Source organism: Ursus americanus, chromosome 23 (genome assembly GCF_024610735.1).
Source record: "Ursus americanus isolate L20-20 chromosome 23, mUrsAme1.1.p, whole genome shotgun sequence".
Lineage (NCBI taxonomy): Eukaryota > Metazoa > Chordata > Mammalia > Carnivora > Ursidae > Ursus > Ursus americanus.
The window spans coordinates 2,205,588-2,217,906 of NC_142149.1; the positions used below are offsets into that span (position 1 = coordinate 2,205,588).

Consider the following 12,319-nt stretch of genomic DNA (forward strand, 5'->3'; position numbering starts at 1 on the left):
CTGCGGAGGAGGAGGAGGAGGACGCCGCAGACACCATCAGGTCTGAATCCTCCCCTGCCCAGGATCCTGGGCCCCAGTTAAGTGGATTGAAAGAAGGCAGAGGGATGCGGCAGCAGGGCCCTCCACCTATCTGTCGGAGCCCTGCCCTGCGTGCGCGTAGGGGTCCCGCATAGCGCCTCTGGCCGACGCAACGCTCCCGGGGTCGCCCGGGAGGAAGGGTCCGGCCCTTGACCGCCGTCTCCTCCCCTCGGAACTCCACACTTCCCTCCCGCTGCCCCAGACTGCCCCAGGGCCCCTCCTCCCCTTCTGAGGCCCGCTCCTCCACCCCCTGCGGGGCGGCGGCATGGAAGGAGCCTCCCCTCTCCTGGTGGCGAAAGCCCGGGTCCCCGTCTTGGACGTGGGTAAGCCCGGCCGGCTCAAGACGCAAGGCCCCGCGGAAGGTTCCCTCTCCGTCCGCGCAGCCTGCCCCGGGCCTGGCGGGGCTCTTCTCCCGCTCCCACGAGCCCTCTGCCGCGCGCCCTCCCTCTCCGCCCTGGACAGCCTCGCCCCCGGGGCCCCCGCCGGGGAGGTCCCCCCGAGTCGCCTTCTAGCCGGGGGAGATCCGGGAGCAAACCCGCAGGGGCGCGGGCGGCCAGCCCCCTCCCGCGGCCCGGGCGCCGAGGCGAAGAACGCTCACAGCCCCTGGGGCCGCGGGGCTCGGAACCCCGGACTGCCGCGTGCGGCCCGCGGGGTCCCTCTGGCGCCGAGAAGCGGAGGCCGAAGGACGCGCGGGCTCCGGGAAGGTTCAGGACCGAGGCGCCCAAAGAACGCCAGCCACGGGGCGCCTGGGGGCACGGGTGGGACGCGACCGCTGAAAGGGACGGAGGAGACTGGTTTCTCGAAAAGGTCTCGATAAAGGCGGCTGCGCCTCGCACCCGCGGGGCGACAGCCCAGCCCCCGCACCCTGCAGCGGCCTGTGGGTCCCTCGGGTTGGGGACCGCCAGCGTGGCGCCCCGACTGGGGGGGGGGGGTCCGGGGCGTCAGCGGGGCCGCCCGGACCGCGGCTGCAGCCCAGGCTCCTGCTGTCACCTGGAGCCCGACCTCGAGATCCTGGAGCCTCAGTCTCCTGCGCTCAGAGGGACCTCGGAACTCTGACCGCCTGGGGCGCGCTAGCGGCTCGGGCCTGTCCGGAGCCCCGAACCTGGCGTCCCCACCCGGACGGGAATCTGGGAGCCGAGCCTCGCGGCGCTGCTACTCAGAAAACAGGTGCAGGGGGGAGGGGCCGGAGGGCGACTGTGAGTAAAGTGCCACCGTGTGGGGGGCTCCACACGGGCGACGACCCCGCCGATAACCAGGACCCCCTCCGCACCTGCCATGGGTGGAGAAGTGGGCCGAGCTGGGGCTCATGCAGTACAGACAGCCCAACGCGCACACGGACACAGACGGGCACGCGCGCCTCTGCGACGGGAAGGCGCTCCGGGAGCGCGGAAAGGTCGGCCAGCCAGGCCCCCTCGGAAGCGCGGCCGGCTCAGCGCCTCCCACGGGGCTGCAGGGAGCGTCCAGCCCCCGGCGGCGCCGTCTGCTCGGAATCGGGCCGGCTGCGCTGGCAGGAAAGGCTCGATCCGAGAAGTGCCCGCCCGCCCCGCCGGCTCGGGGAGGGGGGTGGTGTTGCGATTCCCCCGGGACGTAGCCGGGTCCCCAAAGCCCCGGGCCTGTGGAAGGGAGGCTGGAGAGCCAGCAACGAGGTCGTGGAGAAGTCCCTAGACCCAGGGTGTAGAGCGGCTTTTCAACCCCACACGGGCATCGAAGAACCGTGCGACAGCCTCGCGACCCCCTCTCAGGACTCAGCGGCCGTGGGAGGCTCCGCTCCCCAGCGCTCCTCACCCGGCACACGAGTGTAGACGATTTGAGTCCTTGGGGACCGGGTCCAGCCTTGAACGCTCCCGGCCTGGGCCGCGAGGGTGTTCTGTGGGGCCAAGCGGGTTGAACTGAATTCTGTCTCCCGTGCCGGCTGCGGCCTCCCACCCGCCCCCAGCCCCGTCGGAAATTTGGGGACATCATGCAGGTGGCCCATCCTATAGTCCCAGACCCTAGCCCGCCCCCCCCCCCCCGCCGCCGCTCTCGGAGCCTTCGGGGAAGCTGTGCCGGCTCGGCGTGGGCTGGGGGGAGAGACCGGAGGAGGCGGCCCCCACGCGCGCCCGAACGACCCCCGCCCGGCGCCGCGGGCCGGGCCGCAGACAATTAAAGCGGGATTCCTCCCCCGCTGACGTCGGCAGCGCCGAGGCCCCTCCCGCGGCGGCATAAAAGGCGCGGGCTCCGCAGCGCGGGCGGCAGTGAGGGCCGGGCAGCGCGGCGGTGAGGACTGCGCGGCCGAGCAGCGCGGCGCCCAGAGCGCGGGCCGCCCGCCGAGCCGAGCCCCAGGAGCCGGGCCGGAGCGCCGGTCCCAGCGCCCGCAGCCATGCCAGCCCGCCGCGCCGCGCGCACCTGTGCGCTGCTCGCCCTTTGCCTCCTGGGCAGCGCGGCCCAGGATTTCGGGCCGACGCGCTTCATCTGCACCTCGGTGCCGGTGGACGCCGACATGTGCGCCGCGTCCGTGGCCGCCGGCGGCGCCGAGGAGCTCCGGAGCAACGTGCTGCAGCTCCGCGAGACCGTGCTGCAGCAGAAGGAGACCATCCTGAGCCAGAAAGAGACCATTCGCGAGCTGACCACCAAGCTGGGCCGCTGCGAGAGCCAGAGCACGCTGGACGCGGGCGCCGGCGAGGCCCGGGCCGGCGGTGGCCGCAAGCAGCCCGGCTCGGGCAAGAACACCATGGGCGACCTGTCCCGGACACCGGCCGCCGAGACGCTCAGCCAACTCGGGCAAACTTTGCAGTCGCTCAAAACCCGCCTGGAGAACCTCGAGGTCCGCGCGCGCACAGCGGTTCCCCTTCCGGCTTTTGCGCCCCTCTGCCCTGCCCCACCCCCACTCCTGACCCGGCCTCACACCCCCACCCCCGCCTCGGCCGGGCGCTGATGCCCAACCGGGGCAGCCAGGAGCCTGCGGGGCCCCGCAGACGGCCACTGGCCCGAGCTCCCCGCCAGGCCGCCCCCGCATTCGCCCTGAGGGGACCGCGCCGCGGGCCTCCCGGCACGGTCCCCGCTCCTCGCGTAACGGTGTGGTTTCCCCCCCCCGCCCTTGCACCCCCGCAGCAGTACAGCCGGCTTAATTCCTCCAGCCAGACCAACAGCCTCAAGGATCTGCTGCAGAGCAAGATCGATGACCTGGAGAGGCAGGTGCTGTCTCGGGTGAACACTCTGGAGGAGGGCAAGGGTGGCCCCAAGAACGACACGGAGGAGAGGGTCAAGATCGAGAGCGCCCTAACCTCCCTGCACCAGCGGATCAGCGAGCTGGAGAAAGGTAACGGTCTGGGGGAGTCGGGGTGGGGGGGCCGTCATGCTGCCCGCAAGGCTCCCTGGGCCAGCAGGACCCTGCCTCAGGTCCCGGCTTCCTGCACAGCTCCTCCCCAGGCTGTGAAAGCCTGAAGCTCCAACACCCCTCCAGCCCCTTCCCGCTTCCTGAATCCCTGCCCTGGGTTTCGGGTTTCCAGTCGGTGTTCCTGATAAGGCTGTGGCCCCCTGGACTGGGGACATATGGAGGGAGGGGAAGCAGATCGAGGAAGGGATTGATTGGTGTCGGCTGCGCCCTCCCTACACACACGCACACACTGGAAGGATTTTTCCAAGTCTGATTTGTTTCATCTTCAGTAAGTTCGCGCTGTGGCTGTGGCGCTCCCAAGCCCTCCCTGGTAGGAAAGACTGGCTCTAGCCGGTCCCCATCCCCAGCAGGGAATGGGGTGCGGGCTGGGGATCGTTTTCTCCCACCTCCATAGCACCCCTGCAGCCCTCTGGGGATCTCCGGTTTCCCCCCTTCAGGTGAGCCCCTCTCCGTGGCTTTATTTTCTGAATGGCTGAAGCCCTGACACCTTGCACATTCTGTGGTTCCTGGGTCACCAACTCTGGCCAGCCCCAACTGCACCCTGGGGCTCACAGATGAGCTGGGCTCAGCCTTGAAGTCACAGAAATCAAACAAGGTTGTAAAAGTGGGGGTGGGGGTTTCCTGGGCTTGGAGCAGGGCCACGTGACCCTTCTTGGACCGCAAAATGTGCCGGATGGATTTAAACAGTGCCATCTTAAGGCTCGTTATGTAACTGAAAAACAGATCAGGGGAAGGGACGGGGGAGGGAGGGGGGAGGGAAGGAGGGGAGATTGGGGGGAATGAAAAACAGCCCCTAGAGAGGCCAGGGGCTGGATCTGCTCCAAGGTGTGTGTTGGGGGGGGCGGGAACACAAGCCTAGGATGGTTGGGGGGGCACTGAGGGGGCTAGCCCTGCTGTTCCCTGATACCTGAATGGATGGAGGGTTGTTGGCCCAGCAGGATGCCTTCTAGAAATAATTCTTGGCCTGGGGGCCTGTTTCCTTGTGGACTCCCTGGCAAGCCCCAGCACACCCAGGAGCTGGCAGGTGTGCGTCTTCCTGGCTCAGGGCCCCGTGCCTGTGCCCACTGCCGGCTTGGAATGTTTTGCCTGGAGTCAGTCACACCATACCCAGGGCCACAGCTACAGTGCGTGTGTGGGTTGGGAGGGGGCAGACAAGCGTTCCCCGAGACATCACTGGCAGGCAGGGAGCTGGTGGCTGTTGTGTAAAGGGAGGCTGTCAGGCCAGGAGCCTGATTTTTCAGGAAACACGGCAAGTTCGCCCTGAGAATGAGTGGCCAGTCCTCAAAGCAGTCACCTGGGGGGCCCTGGCTCCCTGCTGTCCTGCCCTCTCAGCAGGGCTCCAGGCAGGGTTGCTAGAAGAGCCTCAGGAGAACATCTTTCTCTCCTGTGGGGTAGATAGGATTCTGGAAATAGCCAGAGTCCTCAGGGCTCGTTGATTGGATCAGAAGGGCGGCCAGGGACTGCAGCATGTCCCGGTCTCAAGGGGAGTGTGCTGGACACCAGGGGCCTGCTTGTCTCGGGTGGGGTTCCAAGAGAAATATTTGTGAACGGCCGAAGGGGCTGCTCCGGGGGGCAGCCGGCCTCTTTCAGGCCAGAGGAGACCTCCTCCCTCTGTGGCCACACCACCAAGGGCCGGTTTTTCTGGTGTGCGCTGACCCATTCCCTGCCCATGGCCACCATGGTCCCCCCACCCCCACCCCAGCCTCCCCGGGGGGGGCAGGATATGGGAGCCTGAGCAGCAAGCGCAGAGATCTTGGGTCAGCTCTTTTGTTCTGGCTCTGTGCCCTAGGGCAGGGCAAAGCACTTGACCCCGCAGGGCCTCGCTGGGCAGCTGTAGAATGGAAAAGAGTCTGCTCCTGGCTTCCCAGAGCTGGGGGGGGGGAGGGGAGCACGGCGTGGGTTTCCAACAGGACCAGTGCCTCGAGGTACAGATGACGGGACTGTGTCCTGTCCTTTCCAGGTCAGAAGGACAACCGCCCCGGAGACAAGTTCCAGCTCACGTTCCCGCTGCGGACCAACTACATGTACGCCAAGGTGAAGAAGAGCCTGCCCGAGATGTACGCCTTCTCCGTGTGCATGTGGCTCAAGTCCAGCGCGGCCCCCGGGGTGGGCACGCCCTTCTCCTACGCCGTGCCGGGCCAGGCCAACGAGCTGGTCCTCATCGAGTGGGGCAACAATCCCATGGAAATCCTCATCAACGACAAGGTAACGCCCCCAGCCGTCTGGACTCGCAGGACAGCAGAGCGAGCGCCCCAGGCCCCCGCCCCCCGCTGCCGGGGCAGGTCTGCAGCCGGGCCCCCACAGCAGGGCCCATCGGACCGGGGAAGCAAAGGGGAGGAGGGACGCCCGCACCCACACTCCCTGAACAGCGTGAAGCTGGAACTTTCCCAGACAGAGGCCTCCCGGGGTGGGGGGTGGCATAGGCTGACCCAGGGGGTCCTGCCTCCCTCCCATCGAACACCGGCTCCTCCTCCCCCAGCTCGCCTCAGAACCGGCTTTGCTCCTTGTATGGGGAGGACCGCAGATGCTCTGGGGTGGTGAAGCTACCCCTAGAGATTCTTCCAGAGTCCAAATCTATCCTGTTCAACCCCTCAGCCCTGGGAGGAGCCCTTGGAGGGTGGGCCTTTCCCCTCCAGGGAGCCTTCTCCGAAGCGGTGAATGGGCTGCCAGCCCTCAGGCTCACTGGTCTCTGTGGCAGCACTGGTAGGAAACAGCTCAATCCCAGGCTGCGGATTCGAATCCCGGACCCTGCGTTGCCGCCTTGACCAGCAAGGGTGTTTCCTTGCTGGGCCCCACGTCCCCAGGTTAAAGGGTGTGCGGGTCCTTTTGTCTGCCGTACCATCGCCCCCTGGAATGCTAGCGGGGGGCATCCCAGGCCGGAGGCTGGCCTGAGCTTTAGAAGACCTGGCGTCTCAGGCTGTACAGAGGCTGGGCGGGTATAGACCCTGAAGATCTGGCAGTTTCGTGTTGGCGGAGAGCAGAGAGGCCCAGGCCGCTGCAGCGAGCTGAGACCCCAGCAGTGGGGCCCCCCCGCCAGGGCTGGTTTTGTAGACCAGCAGGGAAGAAGGAGGGTGAGGAGGGGTGAGGCCACTGTGCGTTCAGATCGATCGCAGGGGCCCCCTGACAAGTCGTCCCATGTCCTGTGGGACTCCATGATGCGTCGTCGGATGGGGCTGGCGGACGGTAAGGTCGCGGGGGCAGGTGCTGAGAGAATTCGGTAGTGGCTCTTGGTATTTATGTTAAACGTCGTGATAGGAAGAGTAACGGTTAACGCGGTGAGTAGTGACAATCACCGACCCTCCGTTGTGCCCCTACACCCATCACGCCGTGTGTGTCCTCCTGCTTGCCAGGTGGCCAAGCTGCCCTTTGTGATCAACGACGGCCAGTGGCACCATATCTGTATCACCTGGACCACCCGGGACGGGGTCTGGGAAGCCTACCAGGATGGCACCCAGGGTGGCAATGGCGAGAACCTGGCACCCTATCACCCCATCAAGCCGCAGGGGGTGCTGGTGCTGGGCCAGGAGCAGGTACTGGCCTGGGGCAGGGGTGCTGGCTGCAGGGGGAGGAGAGCCAGGGTGGGTGACCAGGGTAAAGGGGGAGCAAGGGGGGAGTGGGAGGGAGAGGGAGCTGGCTCCCCCCATTCCCAGAAGGAGCCAAAGGGAGCACGTGACGCAGCAGTTTGGGCCAAGTCCCTGCCCTGGGAGGGCTTCTCCAGAAGTATAGGAGAGTGGGCTTTGCTGTCAGTGCTCTGGTGGCTGCAACGACCCTTTCTTTGGCACAGGAAGGCCAGTCTGCCCTTAGCGACGCGTAATTTATTTCCTGAAAGTGGTTTGTCTCCCATTGGGCATCCAGAGGGAAGCGCAGGAGGGAGGGTCCCAGGCCTTCTGTTCCCATTGGGCTCGGCAAAGAGTGACGTCTGAGCCCGTCTAGGCAGGGAGAGCAGCAGCGGCTGGCCCGAGGCCCTGCGTCCGTGGTGCCGCATGGCCCCGCTGACCCCCTCACTGGCCGAGGGACAGGCCACAGTCGGGCAGAGTCCAGGTGTCCCCGGGAGACGCTCTGCATCCAGTACAGAGGTGGCCAGTAGTGTCCCTTCTCCTGGGCTCCCCGTGGGAGGGGGGCCAGTGCAAAGCTGAAGACCCAGAGACAGGACACGAAACGGTGCTTCGAGGTAGATGTGAGGGCCCCTGATGGGGGAGACACGGACACGTGCTCCCTCGAGAGACCCCCACCCCTACAGCCCCCTCCACCTTCACCCTCTGCTTTCCTCTGAAGGACACCCTGGGCGGCGGGTTCGACGCCACGCAAGCGTTCGTGGGCGAGCTAGCCCACTTCAACATCTGGGACCGCAAGCTGACCCCCGGGGAGGTGTACAACCTGGCCACCTGCAGCACCAAGGCCCTTTCTGGGAACGTCATCGCCTGGGCCGAGTCCCACATCGAGATCTACGGGGGAGCCACCAAGTGGACATTCGAAGCCTGTCGCCAGATCAACTGAGGCTCCTGCCGGCCGAGCCCCTGCCCTTGGGCCGGCCCGCCCGCCTCCCCCCTGCTTGTGCGGTGATGACCCTCTTGTGTCTTCTTCTCTCCCTCTCCCCAGGAGTGACTCAAGGCCCTCACCCGTGCACGCGCACGCACACGCACACGGCCTGGTTCGCCCTCGTGCCCGGGAGGAGGCCCCGCTCCCCCCGAGGAGCCCGCGCTGGGTCTCAGGCTGCCCCGCTCGCGCTCGCAGGCGGCTGCGACATGGGGCCGAGCAGATGTAGGTGAGGATGTGTGTGGGGGCGAGTGTGTGTCTCTGGGGGGAGGTGCTTTCTTTCAGAATGAGCTGTCTCCTTTCTTCTTCCTCCGTGGTGTCGGGAAATCTCGCGACTGGTCGAATATCTGTACTTGCCAACTGTGGGAGCTGCCCGCGGGCCTCGGGGCTGCGCAGCTTCCTCTGCACGCACGTCTGTCTTTGCACACCGTTTCCAGAGCCACCTCTCTCTCTACCGCGAAAATAAATGTCTTGTAGCGGTTGGTCCGAGGCCGGGGGGCCTCTCCACAGAGAACTTCTCTTTCGTAGTAGGAGCGGGTTCTCTCCGCCTGTGCCCCGGGATGGCACCTCGTGCTCTCGGGCAGTGAGGCGGGGAGAGGCTACCAAGGGGCGGGGGCGGCCTCAGGAAGCGGGCAGTCCCCGCCCAGTGCCCAGGCAGCTCCGCTCGGGTGGCATCTGACGGTGGCGCTGGACTTGCCCGCCCAGCTCTCTGGCTCTGGCCCAGGACCAGGTCTGTGGCCTGCAGTCTTGCGCCCTTTCGGGGGTGGGATCCGTTCCTCCCCCTCGTCTGCCAGCTGGTGCCCCGAGAGGGGGTGTGCCCCCCACAGCCCAGGAAGCCAGCCTTTCCTGGCGCCACCCCTTCCGCCTCTGGCAGTGGGAGACCACAGGTACCCACGGATCAGCTCAACAGGGGACCTTTTAGACAAGGAAACCCACGTTCTGATTAAGAACCAGCCAGTTAGGGCCAGTGACACTGGAACCAGACCAGTGGATGAGAAGGTCTGAGCTAATTTTGACAGCCGTATCCCTCCCACGCTCCCAGGCCCAGGCCAGCTGGCCCGGTGAGTCCTCCACAGGGGCCTCCGGCAGCCTCCCATGTGGAGCCCAGCCCGGCCAGCACTGGGGCCTGAAACCCACTCCCCCTTCTTTACAGGGCTCCAGTCCTGCAGCAGCCCCTAGCCTGTCACCAGCTGGTGACCCCAAGACACGACCAGTGTCCAGGACCTAGAACTTTATTTTCCCCCATGAAAAGCACCCATACACACTTCCTTCTAGTCCTTCCGAGGCGGGGGGAATGTGTGTGCGTGCACACGCGTGCGTTTCTGTGTGTGCATGTGTGTCGAGAGAGAGAGAGAGGAAGAGCGCGAAGACGGACCGTGCCCCAGCTGGGCTCCCTGCTCTGTCGTGCCATCTGGGGGTCGCACGCCTGGAGGGCACCCTGGACTCTGCCACCAGGAGTCTAATTAGCAAAAGGCTGGCAAGTCTTTCTAGAACTTCTCCCGCGCCGCCTGCTCACCTGCAGCTGCAGACGTTTCTTCGGGAGGAACAGGGGTCCCCGTCTTCCGTTCCTCCCGGGGCGCCTGTCTCCTCACTCGCGGGTCCCTGTCGCGTCGGAAACCTAGCGCATCCGTGTGCGTCTGTGTTGGTGTCTCTGTGTTTGTGTTTGCGTGGGTGTCTGCACAGGACCCGGTCACCGTTCTGTGACGCATCGCTCTTGCTCAGAGGGTGCGGTCCGGGCTCCGCACTGTGTGTTGTGGTTCAACAGTGGCTTTTTCTGAGACCCTTGTGCTTCGTCAGAGCCCGTCGGGTTGTGGCATCTTTGGATCTGCAGGGATCTTCTCTGTTTGCATGTCCCTCGGGGTGGCGCGTCCCTTGCTCCCTTGGTCTGATGTGTGTCCCCTGCCTGCATGGACTTCTGGTTCTGTGTCGTGTGCCCAGTGCCACCCATTGTCTTGTGACCATCCGCGTAGCTACCGAAAATGGCTGGATAAGCGAGCCACGGGTGTCGGGGGAGGTCAAGAGAGGGATCGGTTTCCCTCTCCCTCCTCCCTACTCCCCAAACACACCAAGAAGTATTTTTCACACGTAGGTTGACAAGGAGCCTAAACAAAGCCCGTGATTGGGACAGAGCGAGAGCTTGGAATCACCCCTCTAGACCAGGTCGGCCCCACCCCTCACTTCAGCCCCCTCGCGGCGGTTGCTTAGGCGAGGCCCAGCGGGGGCTGGGTGCTCTCCTGCCAGCACCCCCACCAGCCCCTTCCGATCTAGCGGACCGCAGACCACCCTCCGCCCCGCGGGTGAGGTGGGAGCTGTCCATTCAGGACCACAAGCCATCCTCTGCCCTAGCTAGAGACGGGCAGAGCACACCCCAGACGCGTGTACCTACGTCCCTTTGGCCTCCTGCCCTGTCCACCTTCCTGGCCCTCCCCCGAAGCCCCCGCGGTGCCAGGGACAGAAGCTGACATTTGGCTCCCTCCCCGCCCCTAGCTGGAGCCTGTGCCAAGCCCCTCGACTCCCTCACTGTGTTAACACTTGGCACTTTGCCGGCCCCAAGAAAGGTCAATGACACAGCCACAAATCTAGTCTGCGTAGTCTCCCATCTCCTCCTTAATCTGATCGGCGCTCCCTCTTGCACTGAATAACACATGCCTATCTCAGGTAAGCCATTTTATAAAATAAGAAGATACACAGCACTGCCCAGGCGGTGTTAGCTCTTGCCGAGCTGGTGTCCCACAGCTCCCTGGGTGTCCAAGGTGGGGGAGCTGCCGACAGAGGCTCTCCGGGCCCTCGGGGCTTAAATCCCACTGGAATCGTAAGCCTTCTTGCTTTTGATAACACAGTATTATTTCTCTTACTGTAGAAGAAAAAGTTTATTACCAAACAAGAGTATTTTTATGAAAGAAAAGGACAAACCTATAAAATTAACTCAATCTATATCTCCCTGGAAAATACTTTCAGGCTCCACCAAAACGTAGGACTGAAAGCGTGTATTTTGGAAGAAAGAGATACATTTTGTATGCTTTCTTTTCCTTTTGTAGATTCCCAGTTTATTTTCTAAGACTGCAAAGATCACTTTGTCACCAGCCCTGGGACCTGAGACCAAGGGGGTGTCTTGTGGGCAGTGAAGAGGGGGGAGAGGCTGGCGTGAGGCTCAGTCATTCCAATGAGCTCCAAAGAGGGGCCGCCTGCACTCAAAGGTGTTGGGGACCAGGATGTGAATTGGCCATTTATGGTGGACCCTTTGCGTCGGAGCTGACTTAAGTCGAGGACTTGATCAGTTCCAATCCTGGTAGAAAAAACTAGGGTTCCGTGTTGTTAACACGAAGAGGATAGTATCCTTTATAATCTCATGGCAACCAAAATGTGGCTTGACACAGCCATGGTTTCATCTTGTAAAACACAGTGTGTCAATCTGTTCACCTAATGATGGGAAATGTGTCACTTCCATGCACGGTGGTCTTAAGTGCAATTTGTTGAAGGGGAACAAGGCATTGAGGAGGAAGAAAAAAAAGCCCAATACTTAGAGTCCCAATTTTGTCTTATTTGCCAAAAAAGAAAAAAAAATCCAACAAAGCAACCCCCTCTGGTTGATGTTGTTATCATGTATATATTGTATAATATGGAAGAGAATCGATGTATCTTACTTTTTCATTATTTGCTAACCAAAGCTGTACATTTTTCATATGATCTGCAGCCTTTTGGTATCAAATGGGTCAAAACCATGGGACCTGCCACCTCCCATCAGCAATTCTGGAAATGCACTATTTCTACTGGTATTGCTTTTTTTTTCATTTTCTTGCTGAAACGACATGAATTGTTGAGTTTATTTTTACACAGTAAAGAGTGAAGAAAGACGGTGGTCTGTGTGGAGTGTCTCTTTCTCAAGCTTGCCAGTGCCACCCCGACCTGCCTTGGGGGGAGGGAGCACCCAGAGACCCCCACCTGCAGGGCCGTGCAAGCCTCGTGTTTGCACGGCACTGTGCCCTCTGCAGTCCCATAGCCCTCTTCACTGACACTGGGACACGGTGGGGGGCTCCCCAGTTCACAGGTGCTGCTGACACGGAGGCAGAGAGAGGGGAAGGGACACCCCGGCTGGGTGAGGCCACACTGGGCTTGGGTGCAGAGTAACCCGCTCTTCCCTGGCTCCCTGCAGTTCTGCTCCCTTCTGGGCCGACGCACTGCCCCAGTGCGCAGCCAGGCAGGGCCCCAGGCCGCCTAGCCTTGTTCTTCCCAAACAACCCTGCTCTGTTCTTTGCCATGTCACCTCTGACTGGGTCGTGGCCAACGTCTGGTCACCTTCCCTCTTCTGGGGTTCCCAGGCCCCTTCCC

At 63.4% G+C, this 12,319-nt stretch overlaps 1 protein-coding gene across 1 annotated transcript; it reads left to right on the plus strand.

Annotated features, from left to right (window-relative positions):
* Positions 1–2,362: 2,362 nt before the first annotated feature.
* NPTX1 (neuronal pentraxin 1) lies at positions 2,363–11,845 on the plus strand. The gene is made up of 5 exons (XM_045814316.2): positions 2,363–2,881; positions 3,169–3,376; positions 5,415–5,659; positions 6,805–6,984; positions 7,730–11,845. The coding sequence occupies exons 1-5, from the start codon at positions 2,438–2,440 to the stop codon at positions 7,949–7,951; spliced, it is 1,299 nt and encodes a 432-aa protein (XP_045670272.1). The 5' UTR covers positions 2,363–2,437; the 3' UTR covers positions 7,952–11,845.
* Positions 11,846–12,319: the final 474 nt, after the last annotated feature.